The 20,755-nt window shown below is 36.7% G+C and overlaps 1 protein-coding gene across 3 annotated transcripts in view; it reads right to left on the bottom strand.

Annotated features, from left to right (window-relative positions):
- Positions 1-20,755, bottom strand: part of LOC127181432 (electrogenic aspartate/glutamate antiporter SLC25A13, mitochondrial) — a 60,326-nt gene that overhangs the window by 5,439 nt on the left and 34,132 nt on the right. For all 3 annotated transcript variants that reach the window (XM_051136182.1, XM_051136183.1, XM_051136181.1), the window contains 5 exons: positions 20,194-20,246; positions 15,715-15,795; positions 10,486-10,626; positions 5,170-5,308; positions 2,770-2,928 (listed from right to left, as the gene is read on the bottom strand). In XM_051136182.1, coding sequence (XP_050992139.1) covers positions 2,770-2,928; positions 5,170-5,308; positions 10,486-10,626; positions 15,715-15,795; positions 20,194-20,246 — 573 coding nt within the window. The remainder of the gene's footprint in view (positions 1-2,769; positions 2,929-5,169; positions 5,309-10,485; positions 10,627-15,714; positions 15,796-20,193; positions 20,247-20,755) is intronic.

The following is a 20,755-nucleotide window of genomic DNA, read 5'->3' on the forward strand; positions in this document are numbered from 1 at the left end:
CTGTCACATTGTTTAAACAGTGAGATTGTGGGTACAACGGCTACTCAAAATGGTAACTACTTGTGCTTATCCTGATTGTTGCAACCGATTAAAAACTAAAGCATCACGTTTGCTTGTGCGAGCTCACCCGGGAGTGTTGACTTTTCACAGACTCCCAACGTGATCGCCTACGCCAGAGCACGTTGACGCATCACACGTCGGCTGTTGTGAACGCGGTCAGGACAGCTGGACATTGTGGAGGATCAGAGGTAAAAAATAATATAAATTCTGTTCAGTTTCCTGCACAGACCGATTGTTTCGTGTCTTCACACCTCAATGTATCGTCACGAGCTGCAGGGTTGAATTTGGTTTTGTCTGTGTTTGTTTTTTTGACTCTCAAAGCCTTGGATGTCATTGACTGCCATTATATGACTGACATACTGCAACGGTTTGAGTTCAAAATCTTTTTCGTTTGTGATCTACTGAAGAAACAAAGTCACCTACATCTTGGATGCTCTGGGGGTAAGCAGATAAACATCAAATTAAAATTTTGGGGTGAACTATCCCTTTAAGACTTGTATGGCTTAATATAATGTAAATTATGTCTCTTACTGAAATACGTTGTTGAAAATCCATGAAAGATTTACATTCTGTAAAAAAAACAAAATTGTTTTATAGATATTTTGGACTATGGGGGGGTGTGGGGGGGATTTTAGGTGCGTAGTGTATGCGGCATTGATGATGGCAAATGGTTGCACTTGGTGAGCTACTGGCGCTACCAGTTATTTTTACCGCGACACAACTCAGAAAATAAAATACTGATACAATGCAACATTATAGAGCTTTTGGTTGTAATTTTCAGTTGAAGGGCAACAAGAGAAGCAATGTAAGTCTTCACTGCTTTCCTAGCAATAAGAAGGCCTACGCTTATACCCATTGGCATCTGTAGGCTCTTTCATTAGCTGTGGTCTACTAAAAGCCTAAAAGGCATCTGGGCTAAAGTGGAGAGAACAAAGACATGGGTTAATTTTGACAGTAAATTTTGATTTAGTCTTAGTCATAGTCTTTTGACTAAAATCCTGTTTAGTTTTAGTCATATATTAGCCATCTGAATTGTTGTAGATTTAGTCGGCTAAAATTGAATGGGTTTATTTACAGTGTAATTTATTAAGCATTTCTCTAAAATTACCAAACTTATTGTATAGGTTTGATATTAAGGTTCATTCTTTCAAGCAGACATTTATTTATATACATAAATTTATTTTAATCTTAATTAGGGCTACCAAAGTGATTTTCTGTTCATCAATTCATCAATGCCACAGACATGAACAACTAAATTAGGCTCCTGTTCCTTTAAAACCAGATACACGGATGCAATAAACTGATGCATGTCCGATATTCTCCCAACTGTTTATGTTCACATAAGAAGTAACCAAGTGAGTTTACTAGTGAATACTCGTCAAAATGGACAATTTGACATAATTGTGATGTGAAAGAGTACTCGTGTGCTGTGTGAGAGACGCTGCTTTGGTGTGTGCGCTCAGAAAACTGGACCCAATTCTCTTTTGCGCCATCAAAATTATCCATATGTCTCCTCTTCTCTTACTCCCAGATATTGACATTTTTAAACGTTTTATGAGACGTGAAGCAAATGTATGCCAGCTTACGTCCCGCCGAATAGATCAATAGGCTATGAAACAGTTCAAATGTACGCATCTAACCTCCTAACTACGCAGGAGATTCGTTCTGAATAAATCTCTTCCCAAATCTTCCCTCCCTAACATTTTCATTTTGTTTTATTCTTTGACAAAAATGTCAACAGATTTTCGTCATAGTTTTTGTCATTCAAAACGAGTTGTTGTCTCATTACCGTCGGTGAAAAAATGCTGTTGACGGAAATTATGACGAAAATAATTTAGCAACGAAATTAACACTGCATTAGTTTAGGAAGTTTTACTCGACCACAGGCATCTTCCCATTCTTTTTTCTTCTGCTTATTGCTAGGAAAGTTGTGAACACTTACATCACTTCTCTTGTTGCCCTTTGACTGAAAATTACAACCAAATGCTGCACAATGTGGCATCGTATCAGTATTTTATTTTCTGAGTTGTGTTGCAGTTAACATATCAACAGGTAGTGCCAGTAGCTCACTGAGTGCAACTATTTGATGTCACTGACGTGGAATGCACAGTGCACCTAAAATAATGGCATCCCCTATAGTCTAAAATATGTATAAAATTATAATTTCATGGGTTTTCTGCTACATATTTAAGTTACAGACATTCTTTACATTATATTAGGCCATTCAAGTCTTAATACCAGGGGTTCTTTTAAGGAATTTTTAAAAAAGTTTTGTCTTTGGAACAGTCTTTTAAGAAATTCTGAAATATAACATATTCTCTTTCTTTATTTTTAAGTTAGAAAACAGTTGACAGTATGATTTTTACTCAACAAAAGGAGAGAATTCATCCCAATTTCCCCCAAAATTACAGAAAGTCATATGATCATAATTTTCTCTGATAAACTGAGTGAAATTTTCACTGAGAATCTTCCCCTTTAGGGTAGGTCTCAAATTTGGGCTTGTATTTTAATTCAAATGTGGCACATCAAGACGTCAAACTAACTGTTACATGTGACACCTGCCACACCATATTTGAATTCAACATGATTTAAGAACTACAACATTTTGTGGACTAACGAACAGAGAAAATCCTACAGTCTTGGAAACCAAAATCATTGGTAGCAAAAAACATTAGCATGACTCATTTCAGGTACATCTTTGAGATATACCTCCAGCTCCTTTCCAGAAGGCACGAGGCCCTTCCTCCCGGAGAATCTTCCAGAAACAGTCAATGAGTCCATTGTACGTGGTCTGGCCTGCACGGGCAGCCACTTGTAACCGGGTCTTGATAACATCAGCAGGGGTCACCAGGGATGCGGCAGGCATGCCTAAAGAGAAGTCACACATGTCAATAAAGAGTCTGATTTGATTTCATTACAACACTGAAGCAATAACTTAAAGGATTCAGACATCATATTTAAACATAATAGATTCACAAATATAATTGAATTCAGGATTAAAACATTAGCGTATGTAAACTCTGCGACTCCATCTATGATTAATGCACAGCGTGCCATAAATTAGTTCAGTCAAATAAATACCAGCAGCCTGTTTTATCAAACATTATGAATATCTCAAGCGGAAAGCACCATTTATCAAACGGTATGCATCCTATTTTTATTTAAAGGTCCAGACAATACCTAATAATGAGGCTGGCATAAGCCCTATCCCACGCTGTCCGGCACAAAGGCCACTGTGGCACCAATTCTGCTCTTAATAGCCTAAATCAGCAATAGCATTTAGCCTGAGCAGTCACACCGCCGGCACGTTCAAGAGCTTTATTTTAACATCTAAATAAAATACTTTCATCTGAATAATTACAAGCCTTTCTCTCTGTTAACCTGCTCCGGTGGACAAACCTTCATTGTTAAGCACAAAGAACATAATATCTTTAGAAAAATAGAAATTTTACATTTAGTTACTATAATTTTCAAGGAATGAAATTTGATGTTGTTAAACACTTTTGAATTATACGCTATTATACGCTATTATACTAATATCATCATCAATATTTAAAACAGTTGAGTACATTTTTTCAGGATAATTTGATAAACAAAGTATCCTGATAAATTATGATAATTTATCTGATAATTTATTTCAGATAAATAAATTTATCTGAAATAAAAAGCTTTTGTAACATTATACACTACACCATTCAAAAGCTTGGAGTCAGCATCTTAATATAATTTATCAAAGATGATTTCAATTGATCAAAAGTGATGATAAAGACATTTATAACGTTAAAAAAGATTTCTATTTCAGATAAATGCTGTTCTTCTGGAATTTCTATTCATCAAAAAAAAAAAAAAAACTGAAAAAAATTCTACTCCGCTGTTTTCAACATAACTTTTTTTCAGCAGCAAATCAGAATATTAGAATGATTTCTAAAAGAGCATGAGACTGGAGTAATGCTGCTAAAAATTCAGCTTTGAAATCACAGGAATAAATTACATTTTAAAATATAACTGTATAGAAAACAGTTATTTGAAATAAAAAAAATCTAAATTGTACTGTTTTTGCTGTACTTTGGATAAAATAAATGGTTAGGAGAGGAGACTTCTTTGAAAACAAAAATACAAAAAATCTTACTGTTCAAAAACTTTTGACTGGTAGCGTATAAGTTAGCGCGTTAACTTTGACAGGCTTAAAATACTAAATTTAAAAACTAGAAAAGTCTGAAATACATCAAATTAAAAATTACAGATTAATTTGATGCATGGATTACGTTAAAATTGTAATACATACACCCATTTCCTCAAGAACAGGCATAAGGGAAAAAGCCAACCGTACGTTGGTCAATGCCCCAGAGGCCGCCTGCTTCACCAATAATGGCACACAAACTGAGCGTGTAATTAAATTTCCCGAACTGACTGTAAATCACTAATTGCCTTGAAGCTCGAATTGCTGATAAATGGTAAACTGAGTGATACATGCCATAAGAACATACCTAACCATAAAAAGTTGCTTTAAACCATCTGACAGATATAAAACATTGGGGAAGACAGGAATGCTAAGCTCTCTCTGACCATGTATGGCTTTTCGATCTAATATCATGCTCAAGTCAAGAAGCAGTAAATCTAAAAAGGCAAAAAGGATTAGAAATAAATATTAATTCTCTTTGACTTACATTCCAAACCATACTGGCTTGGCTAAAGACGTCGTCTTTTCAACAATGTTTTCTTAAAGATGAACCACAAGAGTAAAATATTAAAAACAACATCAGATCTGGATCGTATTTTATACGTGACGAGGAAAGGGAGACTTGTAAAAATATTGCAAGTCAGATCTTGGATGTGCCGGCCTGGTCATGCCAGTATCGTAGGATCTGTTTATTGCTCCTGCAGTATGGCTACTTTGGGAGTTTGAGATATTTTTTTCCTCTTTTAACACTCTCAAAGCTCAAAGCACAAACTTCCAGCCCCTATATATTAAACAGTGGAAAATATCCGACCCTTGGCAGGCGCGCCGCACTTCAAAACACAGCCTAAATCACTGAGCACTCTAATTACGGCCAACCACAATGGAGCCAGCGGTGGCAGGCGGCTACCGGAGAGTGCGTGGTGGCTTACCCGCCAGCGCCCCTGCCAGCAAAAGCCTGCCAGGTCCCACTCGCCCGTCTTCATCAGTCAGGGCCGCCTTGGTGTGTGCGTAGCAGGGGAAGTAGATGGCCGAGAAGGGGATGTCTCTCAGGAAACAGGCTTTTGCACCCTGGGGGCCGAGAAGACGGACACGACATGTCAAAATCCAACACGTTAATATTTCATGAGGTATATTACAGAGGCTTTTTTCATTTGAGGAGCGCAGAGGTGTCGAGGTATTCTGGGAGTTTGGTTTATGGTGTGTTAATGTCAGCCTTGTTGAACGAGTCTGTTTTGTACCATTTTCTGACTTGTCACTTCAAATAAACATTCACCATGGCATTTTTTCTCTCCGGTCGCGGAGACTATTCCTGCGTCTGTCACCGTAAACAAAGCCGTACCTTCAACGGGATTCGGTTTCCTCGTCTTCAGCGCGCTGGCGAGCAGCCAGGAGCGGAGAAACAGAGAGATTTTCCTCTCAGCAGAACGCTTTAAAGCCCGGCTGAAGTGCGCTTTAGACAGGCTTCATTAAACTCGCAAGGTTAATCTGCAGCGTGTACACAGGTAGTGCAGATAGCCGAGGTATCTCTTTCCTGAAGCGATCTTTGTGCTCTCCTGCGGGCCAGGGCAGCCTGCCTGCTGCGAAACCAGATAAAAATCACCCCTGCGCCCAAAAGACCAGGCCTGGCTCATCTGCTCTGGCAGAGCCCGGAGTGCCGGAGGTGAGGGTTGTGTTAATGTGGGAACATCTGGATCCACTGGCTCTCAGTGTGCATGATAACTCGACAACAACACAGGTGTGTGTGTGTGAATGTGATATGAAGTGTGTGTCTTCGTTTTGGAGCACGGGCAGGGAGTGGTGGTGGAGGCCCTGCAGCGGCAGAAGGGGAGAGGCGGGGTAATTAGGCTGACAAAGACAGCTCTGTGCCTGGGCCGGACCCTGAGGAGCCAGGCCGTCTGAGAGAAGCAGGCTGCAGCGCGTCTCCTGCACTCAAAGCACATTGTCCGCGCGGCTCAGGAGAGACACAGATGGAGGGGAGGCACCGGATTCGACATTCTTACACACACACAGCCTGTTGTGTATGGCAGCAAACCCCCCCGACCATGACTCTGAAATAAAGGCTCCTTTCCCACGACAGGCTGACAGGTGAGCCCTGGAGACTTACCTGCCTCGGCCAGACGACAGGAGCGCAGGTTTTTTTTTTTTTTTTCAAGTGACCAGCCATGTGATTTACTGATAAGTGAAGTGCATTCTACTGTAATCTACTGAGTGATATTGAAACATGAGGTATTGATACTTAAAAGACAATATGGGAAACAAAAGGCTGGGTTTGATACAATAGATACAATAGAAAGTGCTACACTGAAACATGTTCCTTGTATGGACAAAGTGAGTTTAAGTCTGACTTCTGTTATTGTGCAATATATGATGATAATCCACCTTTTTTTCAATATGGAAGTAAGCCGTTTTCTGTGAATGGGCGAGACTTATGGTTCATTAGCCACTGAAGGGAAATAACAAGAAGAATAACAGAGTGCAGTAAACGGTAAAACTGTTTTCACAACAAACCAGTGCGTTCATAATTAAGATAATACATTAAAATAATACGGTAAGACACAACAGTTTGCAATATCAAGCAGCAAAACAAGCTGTTTAGTACAGCTAAGAACAGCTGGAAGTGAATGACACTGGAAAACAGAATCATTACATTTACAAAAGATTGCGCCCACTCTTACAGGAAAAATAAGGTGGATAGGTTTGGATCAGTATTTTTTTAAATAAATAAATACTTTTATTCAGCAAGGATGCATTAAATTACTCAGAAGTTACAGAAAAGAAATGTAAAATGTTTTATAGATAATTTTTTTTCTCAATAAATGCTGTTCTTTTGAACTTTCTGTTCATCAAAGAAAAAAAATGTCTCAGCTTTCACAAAATAATAAATAAATAAATAAAGGAACAAACTTTGATAATAATAATAAAAAAATTCTTGATAATAAAGTTTCTTGAGCACCAATTTAGGATTTCAGAATGATTTTGAAGGATTCTGAAGGAGTAATTGCTGCTAAAAATTCAATTGTAGATTGTAATCAAATTGAATTGCAATAATATTTCATAATATGTGACCCTTTACCACAAAACCAGTCGTAAAGGTCAACTTTATTAAATTGAATGATTTATACATTATCTGAAAGCTGAAAAAATAAGCTTTCCACTGATGAATGATTGTTAGGATAGGAAAATATTTGGCTGAGATACAACTATTTGAAAATCTAAAATCTGAGGGTGCAAAAAAAGTCAAAATATTGAGAAAATTTTTAAAGTTGTCCAAATGAAGGTTTTAGCAATGCACAACACTATTTAAAAATTAAGTTTTGATATATTTACAATAGGAAATTTATCTTCATGGAACATGATCTTTACTTAATATCCTAATGATTTTTGGCATAAAAGAAAAATCAATAATTTTGACCCACACAGTGTATTGCTGGCTATTGCTACCAATATATCCATGCTACTTATCACTGGTTTTGTAGTCTAGGGTCACATATTACAGTTTTTATTGCATTTTCTGTATCAAATAAATGCAGTCTTGGAGAGCATTCACCAAATAAAATCTAAAAAAAATGTATTGACTATCTTTGAATGGGGTGTACTTCATCAAGTACTTTCACTTCAAATGCACTAAATCCCCACCTCAACCCACTTAGAAGTAACAGTACTTACATAGAAACACATAGTACATAGTAGCCAGAAACAAATGCTAATTTTAAAGAAAAACGTCAGAAGTATTTAGAGATATATATATATATACTTCTGAACATCTCCATCTGACCAGTGGCCTAGCAGCCAGCCCACATGACATATTGAGCCATGGTTCTTGTGTGGACGAAGTGGCGAGAAGAGGAGAACTTTTTTTCTCCTCTTCTCACCATTATTTCCTGTCCTTTCTACTGTCTCTGCTAATAAAAAAAGTCAACATCAGTTATTATTACAGCATAAACCAACATCAAGTGTCTACATGTAATTAGCACCACACATAACACCTACGCAGAGGTGAACACGCCTCATTCATCTCTCTCCAGCTGTCCATAAAATGTCAGAGAACGCAGCCACTGGATGAGATACGACCCAACGCCATCATGGCAGTCCCCACAACGTTGTTTACACCAAAACACTCGCTCTCCGCAACCTCCTGCTCTCCAAGCCTCAGGAATGCAGCCCTGCATCCCTGCTCAGATGCATTCGGCAGCAGCAGAATAACTGGAGATCTTCTCCTGCAGTGCTGCTGAGCCTCATGGGGAAAACAGGACACAAAAGCAGTTCTCAGGGAGCCGCTGTGCATTCACGGTTCTGAGAGGCTTGTGCTACCTGGTCCGAATGCTACAGCAGACCGCAGGGGGTGGATTGAGGTCTGATGGTGTGTGTGGGTGGGTGTGTATAAGACTTGCTGGAGAATGTGGAGCATGACAGGGGCACTCAGGGATATAAGAGGGAGTGCAGGGAGTCAATCCACAGGTGGGAGGCGCTAGAGAGCTGAGGATGCTCTTCTAGATCTTTAGTGTAGTACAAGGTGGGTCAGACTGTATTTTGGAGGGCTATTGGAGGAGATGTTACATATATGTGACCCTGGACCACAAAACCAGTCATAAAGGTCAATTTGATGAAACATCATCTGAAAGCTGAATAAATAAGCTTTCCATTGATGCACGATAAGCGCCATGCACGATAAAAGGTTGTCCAAACGAAGTTCTTAGCAATGTATATAACTAATCAAAAATTACGTTTTGATATATTTACGGTAAGCAAATTTACAAAATATCTTCATGGAACATGATCCCATGACCCATGTAATGATTATTGGCTATATTTACAAATATACCCATGCTACTTAAGACTGGTTTTGTGGTCCAGAGTCACATATATACAAATACACACACACACAGACATGAAAAAACACTATACTAAGTGTAATAAAATAGCTTAAAAGAATAGTTCACCCAAAAATGAAAACTTAAAAAACTTCCATAATTCATTCACTCTCATATTGTTCCAAACCTGTGTAAGTTTCCTTTTTATGTTAAACACAAAAAAAGATATTTTGAAGAACCAAACAGTTGTTGGAACCAAACAGTTCCCCATTGACTTCCACAGCAGGGAAAGAAATACTATAGAATTCAATGGGGACCATCAACTGATTACCAGCATTCTGCAAAATATCTTCTTTTATGTGCAGTACCAAAAAAAAAAAAAAACCTCATACAGGTTTGGAACGAGATGAAGGTGTGTAAATGGCACAATTTTCATTTTTGGGTGAACTATTCCTTTAATTCTGCATATTTTTAGGATAGCTAGTATGCAGACAGACATCAAGTGTGAGCATGCATGCATTTTGGCATTTATTATGCAACTTTTTTTCTTTTTTCTTTTTTTCATGCTCACCAAGGCTACACTTTACTTTGAAAATAGCTGTTTTCTATTTCAGTATATTTTAAAATGAGCTGCATTTTTAGCTGCCAACCAGTTTTCAGTGTCAAATGATCCTCCAGAAATCATTCAAATATTAAGATTTGGTGCTCAAGAAACATTTCTTATTATTATGTATGATAAAAACAGTTGTGCTGCTTAATATCTGTGTGAAAAAAAGTGTCAGATTTCTTTCAGGAAACTTTAATAAATAGCATACTTCTTCATTATCACTATCAGTTAATTTGATCCATCCTTGCTGAATAAAATTATTAATTTCTTAACTTTTTTCTTAACTTATTTTCTTAAATTCTTAATATAAATTACTAATAAATGCCATGAACACTGAATTTAACTCTTATATGTGCAGTTTTTTTAAAATTGAGATTTATAAATAATATGAAAGCTGAATAAATAACCTTTTTTTATGTATGGTTTGTTAGCATAGGCCAATATTTGGCAGAGATACAACTATTTGAAAATCTGAAATCTGAAGGTGTAAAAAAAAAATCAAAATATTGAGAAAAATCGCCTTTAAAGTTGTCCAAATGAAGTTCCTAGCAATGCATATTACTAATCAAAAATTAAGTTTTTATATTTTTACAGCAGGAAATGTACAAAATATCTTCATGGAACATGATCTTTACTTACTATCCTAATGATTTTTGGCATAAAAGAAAAATCAAGAATTTTGACCCAATGTATTTTTGGCTATTGATTTTGTGGTCCTATTACATAAGCAAAATATGTACCAGTGAAGTACATACTGTACTTTAAGCACATAGCAGATGTATCTGACGTATGTGAATTAGGTTTGAGGTTGAGTGAATGTGACATACCTTGTACAGGCCGAAGAAACCCAGGTCACGGATGACAGAGAGAGCGCTGACGCGTGGCCCTGTGGTGATTTCTCCTGCCACCTGCAGTCGGATCTTCACAATCTCCAGAGGGTTTGTGAAGATCACCTGAGATCCCCCAGCCTGAAGATCAACAATACAAGCATACAGGATTTCACAGAGCTTGATTAACAATCATGTTTGGGAGTAAGAAGGGTAAATAAGGAAAAAAATGTGGTAAAAGGGTAAGTTTAATGTTACAGTTGCAAACACGTTCTGATGAACTCAAAGTGAAAAGGCAAAAATGACAAGAGGGAAGTAATGTGATATTCTTGTTAATAGAGGACAACGTTTTAAAGAACGATTGTGCTATTGTCACTCTTTGTAGGAGGAGTAGGAGGTTATACCTGCCAAAGACAGACGGTGCCTGAAACATCACACAGAACTCAGACCCCTGGGGGCCTTTCAGAAAAAACAACCCCATGTCTCCAACCTTGTACTTGTGAGGCAGATAAAAAGCATCTGCAGGTTGGAACAGGTTCCTCCGAGCTCTTTGAAACGGTTCGGCTTTGACGTGACGGCATCTGAGGCTGCAACAGAAGCATTTAAACATGTCTCGCCAGAGAGGCTGGCCGCTTGCCGCCTCCGTGCCCTATCTTTCCTGTTGCTCCTAGTTACTGAGGCTGCACGCAGAAAAACAGAGCAGTGTAATTAGATGGAAATCAGTTTCCATGGATTTCTTCTCCTTCCCTCAGCCCTCCTTTTGAATACAGAAGGGCTTTACTGTTTGTTTGTTGTTGATTTTATTCCTCTATTCTTCCAGAGATATTAACGTACGGGGCGTCTTACGGGAATCTGGTAAATTGGTCTCGAACCTCACAAGTGCGCGCATTTAAAAATCCCATTGAGTACGAGGCAGCATATTTAAAAATAAAGATCATTATCATCTCATTGAAGGTGCACTTTAAATAGGATGGAAGAGAATGACCCGCACTTTCCTTCCAGAGGAAATTACAGCTCAGACATGCAGAAAGGGGTTCTACCTTACAGAACTCACAGCACCGACCTAACAGTTGGCACATTTCATGAATATGGTTTATTTTGGTGTACAATTATAATTTTTTTAGTTTTTTCTCGGCAAGTATTAGAGGTACAAATCCCATGGGTTTAGAAATGTTAGAAGATAAAATTAACCGTCTGCATTAAATCTAACTATTAAAATCTTTAAAAACGAATTCATTCTTACAACTGAGTGAAAAGACATTCAATTCACGGTCATGAAAAAGAGTTTAATTTAGTTTAATATAGGGGTCCTATGATTTCCGCGATGCGGAAATTGCGGAATCCGGTCATAAAAATGGAATTTAACTGTATAACATGGAATGTCACGGAATTTGACAAATTTTGGATGAATAAATCAAAAGTATAAACTAGAGTCTGTGAATACTAAGCCACAAAAATGCTTAAACATATGTTTAAATATGAATCCTGCATGTTCTGCGTGTCTGTGTAAATGAATGAATGTTTACTACACACATTGTAAAGTGCATGTGACGCCTGCAGTGTTTTTAGCCTCTGCAGCATTAATATAATGTATTAGTACATGAAAACATAAAAATAATCTCTAGAACCGCTCTGAAAGTCACTTCAGGATCATTTCACTGCTTCTTTTGAGAATAACTATCATCATTTATAATATCATATACACAAACAGAAACTAAAGGTCTTCACAGCAACCAGTCAAAATAAAACTTCGGTTTAACTTAAAGAAACTGTGACAGAAATATGTTATAATGTATTGTAATATATTGTATATGATAGTGCTACTACTACTAATAAAATGACCATTAAAACATTATTTTTTATGAAATATTTAAAAGAAAAATAATTTACCAGAATTTATTTACCGGAAAATTTGTAAATACACAACCCAGTCTTTCTGAAAAAAAAAACAACCTAATAATAATAAATAAAATGATACTAATAATTATTAAAATAAATGAGTATAATAATAAATTACATAATATTTAATTATTTAGAGATGCTTTTGATTATTAAAATTTAATGAAAATGTAATCCAGAACATTCATTGAAAACACAGAATTTCATAGAAATAAAACTAAATTTGAGGGGGGGGGGGAATTAAACGTATAGAGCCTTAAAAAAATAAAATTTTGTTGTAACATTTAATAAATTGCTGTTAAATTGTGTAAGTTTAATCATTTTAATTAATTAGACATGTTTTTTGATTAACATTTTTTAATTTGTGACCCTGGACCACAAAACCAGTCATAAATGTCAATTTTTTAGATTTATATTTATACATTTAATAGATTTATACATCAAAATGAATGAATAAGCTTTCTATTGATGTGTGTTTTGTTTTGTTATGATAGGACAACATTTATAACTATTATATATAATATAACTATTTGAAAATCTGAAATCTGAGGGTGCAAAAAAATCCAAATACTGAGAAAATCCCCTTTAAAGTTGCCCAAATAAAGTTCTTAGCAATGCATATTACTAATCAAAAATTAAGTTCTGATATATTTATGGTAGGACATTTACAAAATACCTTCATGGAACATGATCTTTACTTAATATCCTAATGATTTTTGGGCATAAAAGAAAAATTAATAATTTTGATCCATACAAAGTATTGTTGACTATTGCTACAAATACATCTGTGCTATTTATGACTGGTTTTGTGGTTCAGGGTCACATTTAACCATTAAAACACAGTCTAGAAAATTAAAAAGGATGAAAACGGTATCCAGAAAAATTAAAATGGAAAAAAATAAAACGGAATTTGGGAAATATTGGATTTCATAGGCCCTAATATACTAAAATCTTCAGGTTTAGTAAAGCGCAACAACGTGCACACAACCCTGTGACAGAAAAAAGATTCAGTTTCCGTTATAAAAATGTATATAATATTCCTTTAATTTGGGACACCCAAATGTAAACATTATTTGGATCTTTTCTACAGCATAACAAGCAGTTTAAAAAGATAAATAATCATCTCATATTCTCAATTTTTGCATAAATTGTAGTGTTGATTGCATAAAGCTCACTCTTAAACTCAAAGTTACTCAAATTAGGATGAAAATGATCAAACAATAATTCTCAAAAGCAAAAGTTGTCTATTTAATTTTTGCTTAATTAATGTTTATTACAAAAAAAAGGCCAAATTATACAAGTCGCAAAATCAACATTTTCTGAAGGTTAAGCACTTCCTTTCACTAACAATTATTTTTAAAAAAAAGCAGTTACGAGCTTCGCATCCTATTTTGTACCCTATTCATGGAAAATGCCACTTATTTATGTGGAAAGTAATCTTTTATGGTTAATTATGGCATCAGGGCCGAAAGCAATCTTTTTTTTCCCCCTTTGTTTTGGCAAGGAATAATGCACTAAAGAGAGGGCCAGGCTATTAGCCGCATTAATTGGGTACTAATTGGATATTTAAAAAGTTACACAAAGAGAACAAGCAACAGGCAAACAAGAACATCGGTTAGAGGGAGACAACAGATCAATCACCTCTGGTGGAGAGGCAGTTTAAAGAGCGGGAAGCACGCGCTGCAACGTGACTGCAAGAAATGCGATTTGAGTGCAGAGTGAGCCAGCGTCGGCTCAATAATTCGGTGGTAATTACAAGGCAAGGTAATCCCCAGAGGCACTGAGAGCGTGTGTGCGTGTTTTGGGGGGGGGATACCTAATACACGCTCTACTGGCGAGATGAGCGCAACTGAAGACAATACTTACACACACCGAGCGCGTAAGCATCACACACACACAAAACACAACAGCCTTCTAAAAACAATAGCTCAGCGCCAGACACAAACATTAGCTTCCCTTCATTAATACTCGCTCACATTCCTCGCACTTAAACGGGATTACACAAGCGTTTTCGTGTAGAAATGGGAGTTCTGCGATAAAAAAATGTTTCGCAATAGACTAACAAACCTTTACGAATGCTGAGAAACAACGGACAAGCTAAATTACATAGGTTTACAGCTGAACAAAGCGTCACTGTATGCACGCCACGGTTTTTTCCCCGCTCTCTACGGCACTTTACGTTGGCTAAGCGAGTATTTTGAGTAACCCAGCCCTTAAATGAAGGCCAGCGACAAGCAGATAAGAATCCGACCAACTCCTCGGCCAGCGAAGCGTGCTGTTCTTACCAAATGATCAACTCTTGGCAACTGTCAAGGGCCTAATTCAGAGGCTGCAATGTGAGAGGAGAAGAGCTCGAAATGTAAAAAAACCTTGAAATTTTAATCACCGCAGTTCCATAACCCTCACCGTCTCTCCCATTTTCTGTGATTTTTACTCTCCTCCCTCAGACAGGAACATTCACGGTGTGCAAATCAGCAGTCTAGTCTTTCCCTCTCAAACCAAATAAATAGATTTGATTTGCCGTGGCTGCAGTGTCAATAAACACGGCTTTGAGCGAGCGGCGCGTGTACAGGCGTGAGAAAGGGAGCGGATCCTGCCAGGCCAAACACCGGGGATTCGGGCCGGGATGAAAGGAGCTGTCAGAGAAATCAGAAGAGGAAAAACACATCTCTGAGGCACAAGCTCTCTTTCTGAGCTGACTTCATCTGCAACCAACCTGATGTTTCTGTAGCCATCTCTTTTCAAGTCTCAGAGCAGAGATCTTGCGGGCTAAATGCACTCATATCAGTATAATCGAGACTCGCAATCTTCTTTTAAATGGAAGCCCACACGTGTAGAAATGTTTTAGTGATCACTGTCATATGAAAGAGACTCTTTCAGCGTCCTGGGTCAGGGCAGACGTGAAGAATCAGGGTATGGTTTTGACAGGTCTCGGGTAACTGTAGGCATTCGCTGTCACACAGTTCAGACAAGAATGAACTGAAGCACGTGTAAACGATGTATTAATAATGTCAGTTTCACCCTTACACTTCTAATGAAAAAGGTAAGTGATCCAGTGAAGGGCAGGTTGAGAATCAGCAGCCGTGGGGCGGCAGACTATGATTTGGAGGTGAGATGACAGAGGAGAAGTGTTTTATACATGTTTTTAAACACTGATGGGGCTGAAGTGTCTTTTCAATCACCTCACAAAAGGAGAGAAGTGTTCCCTCAGGCCGAGGCTTAGATCTCAAGGCCTACTGACATTCAAAACTAAACTCCTTATTGTCAGTGTACTGTTGCTGCGTGATGTATGGATTATATGTTTGCGTAGCAAAGCATAAAGCTACTCACACATCCGCCAGCCAAGATTTCTGCAGGTAAAGGAACGCTGCCATCTTTTTGCATAGTCTTTCCTCTCACAAAGTCATTCACCTGTGGGAAAAAAAACAATGTAGCATCAGATATCTATAGTTTTTTGGTAGATGGTAGATTTTTAACACCTGCACAGATTTTGCATGTACAGAAATCACACACTGAATTTGAAAGCCTCTAGCGTGCTGTACTGGGATTGTTTTAGCACCCAATTTACTAAAGAAAATATGCTAAAAGTGGCTTTTTTAAATAGGCACAGCTATAGCGTTTAAATTGAATTGCAGGTGGTCAGTGAATAAGACATATTTGTGCATTCGTAATATTTTCGAGTGGAAGCCTGTTTGTGCTTCAGAATAAAAACAAAAAACTGTGAGACATAAAGTCACAATTACAAAAAAAAAATGTCATTACAATTGTAACATAGACAATCTCAACTGTGAGATATAAATTCAGAATTTTGAGATATCAGGTGGCATTTGTGAGATATAAAGGCATATTTTTGAGATGCAAAGTTGCAATTTTAAGATATAAAATACAACCGTGAAAAATTAAGTCGTAATTTTTATATACAAAACCGCAATTTTGAGATAAATTCAACTGAGATATGAAGTTTCAATTATGAGCTATATACTGTAGTTGCCATTTTTAGATCTAAAGTTGACATTTTCGAATGTAAAGTGGCAATTGTGAGATATAAAGTCACAACTGTGAGTTATCAGAATTTTGAGGTATAAAGTAAATTCTGGTATATATTAAGTATGCAATTCTGAGATATAAAGTGGCAATTTTGAGATATAAAAGTGTCTATTGTAAGATATGAAGTCTCAACTGTGAGTTAATCATGTCAGATTTTTGAAATATAAAGTGGCAATTGTGAGACAAAGTCACAATTGTGAGATATAAAGTGCCAATTGTGAGATATGAAGTCTCAACTGAATTATCAGGTCAGAATTTTGAGATATAAATTGGCAATTGTGAGATATGAAGTCTCAACTATGAGTTCTCAGGTCAGAATTTTGAGATATAAAGTAATTGTGAGACAAAGTCACAATTGTGAGATATAAAAATGGCAATTGTGAGATATAAAGTCACAATTTTGAGATATAAAAATGCCAATTGTGAGATATGAAGTCACAATTCTGAGAAATAAAGTTGTGCCAATTGTGAGATACTGTATGAAGCCTCAACTTTGAGTTATAAGGTAAGAATTTTAATATAAAGACAATTCTAGTATATATTAAGTAAGCAACACTTAGATATATAGTGGCAGTTGTGAGATATAAAGTCACAATTTTAAGATTGTGACATATTAAGTCTCAACTGTGAGTTACCAGGTAAGAATTTTGAGATATAAAGTCAGTTGTGGTATATATTAAGTAAGCAACACTTAAATACAGTGCCCTCCACAAATATTGGCACCCTTGGTAAATATGAGCAAAGGCAGGTGTGGAAATAAATCTGCATTGTTCATCCTTTTGATCTTTCATTGAAAAATTTACAAAATTCTAACCTTTCATTGAAGTAAAACAATGGAAATTGGTCCAGCCATATCTTCCTGTCGCACAGGATTTTAAATATGAGGAACACAAAGACCAAATTCCCGTAATTGTCCATCACAAGGAGTAAAACCAAAGAACATATCTCTGATCAACAGAACAAGATTGCTGAGCTTCACAATAAAGAAAGTGGCTGTAAGAAAAGAGCTAAAGCATTGAAAATCCCCATTTCCACCATCAGGGCAATAATTAAGAAGTTCCAATCAACTAAAGATATTACAAATCTGCCTAGAAGAGGACGTGTGTCTATATCGTCATAATGGATGGTGAGGAGGAGACTTTGAGCAGCCAAAGACTCTCCAAGGATTACAGCTGGAGAATTGCAGAGATCAGTTGAGTCTTGGGGCCAGAATGCCTAAAAAAAAATTCAAATAGCCCCTACATCACCACATGTTGTTTAGTAGGGTTTCAAGAGAAATCCTGCTTGCTCATCCAAAAACAAACTCCAGCATATTTAGTTGTCAGATACGACGAGAACTTCAAACGGGACTGGCTTCTATGGTCAGATGAAACTTAAAAAAAAGAGCTTTTTGCAGCAAACACTCAAGATGGGTTTGGTGCAAACAGGGATAAAAAGTACCCCATGTCCACATTTAAATAAATTGCTGGATCTTTAATGTTATGGACCTATTTTTCTGCCAGAGATCCTGAACATCTTGTTTAGATACATGACATCATGGATTCTATCAAACCTGACTGCCACTGTAAGAAATATTATAATGGGCCATGTTTAGATATTCCATCAGGACAATGATCCAAAACAAACACAAAAAAGTGTCACTGAGGACAAAAAGCTTCTACCATTGCCGTCCCAGTTCCCTGACCTGAACCCTTTAGAAATTGAGTGTGGTGAACTGAAGAGGAGAAGCACCAACATGGAACTGGGAATCTGAAGGATCTGGAGAGATTCTGTATGAGGGAATGGTCTCTGATCTCTTGTTAGGAAAAGAAAAGAAAACTGAGAGCTTGGGAAAAGGACTTTGCAATAATTGGGTGCCAATAATTGTGAACTAGAGAAAAACATTTATTTAATAATGAGATTTTCCCCCCACTTTTTATGTTTTTACTTCAATGAAAGTAACATTTTTGTGAATTTTTTGAATGAAAGATCAAAAGGATAAACAATGCAGATTTATTTCCATAGCTGCCTTTGCTCATATTTACCAAGGGTGCTAATATTTGTGGAGGGCACTGTGTATAGTGGCAATTGTGAGCTATAAAGTCACAAATTTGAGATGTAAAGTCACAATTTTGAGATATAAAGTGCCAACTGTGACATATGAAATCTCAACTGTGAGTTATCAGGTAAGAATTTTGAGATATAAAGTCAATTGTGGTATATATTAAGTAAGCAACACTTACTTGTATAGTGGCAATTGTTAGATATGAAGTCTCAACTATGAGTTACCAGGTAAGAATTTTGAGATATAAAGTCAATTCTGGTATATATTAAGTAAGTAATTGTGAGATATAGTCAATTCCAATTTAATTCCAACAAACATGCCTTAGAAAAAACATTACTGGTGTGCATCTTGAGACAAAAAAGGGCACTGACATATTTCAAGATCAATCACTGCAAGATTCTTTCAGTTGAAACAGCTCAGACTTACATTTTAGTCTGGGACTAGGTTTAAGCCTTGTCTGTGAAACCAGGGGGACATGCCAATTGACCTATCGGTAAGCCCCTTCCCTCAAATGCAGATGAGCCAATGGCAGTTAAGTATCAGTTGCACAAGAACCGGAACTCGAACATCATTAGGTTTCAGCGCCATAGAGAAACATTGGAAGATCTGAAGCTTTTATCGGTTTGATGGTGTTTATGCAACAAAAATAGAAAAACAATGTGCCTGGGGTACTTGTAACACTGATTCCAGGTATCCTGAGAGGAGTGGCAATGGAATTATTTTATTCAATTTCTAAACTCAACCAAAACAAAGCAAAATGTCCCTAAGCATTCAACCCCAATCGCAATGAAGATGAAAATGACATGAAGTTGAAACCTGACATATAAAACTGAGATATAAAAAGTCATAATTTTGAAATACAGTCACAATTTTGAGTGCAAAATACAGAATTGCAAATTTATATATGACTTTATATGATTATATATATGACTAGACTTTACTTCCTAGAATTGCGAGTGTATATCTCGCAATTCCAACTTTTTTCTCAGAACTGCGAGCTTAAATATCACGGCTGTTTTTTTTTTTTCGCAATTTCAAATTTATATCATGCAATTCTATGAAAAAATCCAGAATTGCAAGTTTTTATATCACAATTCTCACTTAACAACTTGCAATTTTGCCTTTTTTATAAGAATTGCGATTTCATATCTTAAAGTTTTGACTTTTTTTTCTTAGAATTCAAGAATTCATGATTCAAGCTCAATATAAAGTCCAATTACTTTACAAAAGACTGATATATTCTCAGAATTGCGGGTTTATATGTGAAATAAAGTCCCCATTTTAAGATTAAGTTGAAATTTTGACATAAATTGTAAATTGAGATATAAAAAGTCATCATTTTGAAATACAGTTACAATTTTAAGTGCAAAATACATATTACTAATTCTAAAAAGAAAAAAAAAAATCATATTTGTGATCTAAAGCTGCAAATGTGACACAATAAAGTCTCTGTGAGATACAAAGTCATGATTGTGAGTTCAAAAGCCACAAATGCGGGAAATAAAGTGCTGTGTAAGTGAGCCTGCTGATGCCCAACTGAAGAATGCAAGAATGTACACCACTTTGACAGGGGATCAAACAGAAAACAGAGTCACTTCTTTTTCAAGGGGCTAAGGCGAGGCACTGAAGTCAGAGAAAAACAGAGGGGTGTATTTCTGAGGAGTTAAGGGCTTTGGTTTTAAGAGGCCACGCTGATGTGGTGAAGGCAGAGCACTTACTGTAAGCTTTATGGCTTTCTCGGGAGCCACGCCCAGAAGCTGCGGTACGAGGCCTATAATTAGAAAACAAGTTGATTAAAAAAGACAGGGGTAAGGGAAGCACGACTTTCCTCAATATAAAAGCTGCAGTGCTGCCTCCAATTCCCTATCATCCACACACTAATGAACACTATTGATGTGGAGTGTTTAAATATTGGAAACTTAACAGTACTACAAACTCTTTTTCCCTTTAAAAACAGACTTAACCAAAGTTTACACAGGCCTCAATTACAACGCAGATTTCTGGCTTAGACAAAAATAAACTAAATAATCTGATTTAAAAGTGATGACCCACCCCCGGCAGTAACAAACAAGCGCAGTAATGTGGGCATACTATACGGTTGTAAATAGGCCACACAGCTAGATGAATACAAACATTTCCTGCACGTATTGCCTACGGAGTGCATTTGTATTTAAATGCAAGCAGATGAATTAAACAAAAATATTTTTCAAACGTAATCATCCATTGCAGTTCACGTAAACAATTACCGTTCTTGCATGCTGCTGATTGTTTTGTTTTTGC

This window comes from Labeo rohita, chromosome 19 (genome assembly GCF_022985175.1).
Source record: "Labeo rohita strain BAU-BD-2019 chromosome 19, IGBB_LRoh.1.0, whole genome shotgun sequence".
Classification (NCBI taxonomy): Eukaryota; Metazoa; Chordata; class Actinopteri; order Cypriniformes; family Cyprinidae; genus Labeo; species Labeo rohita.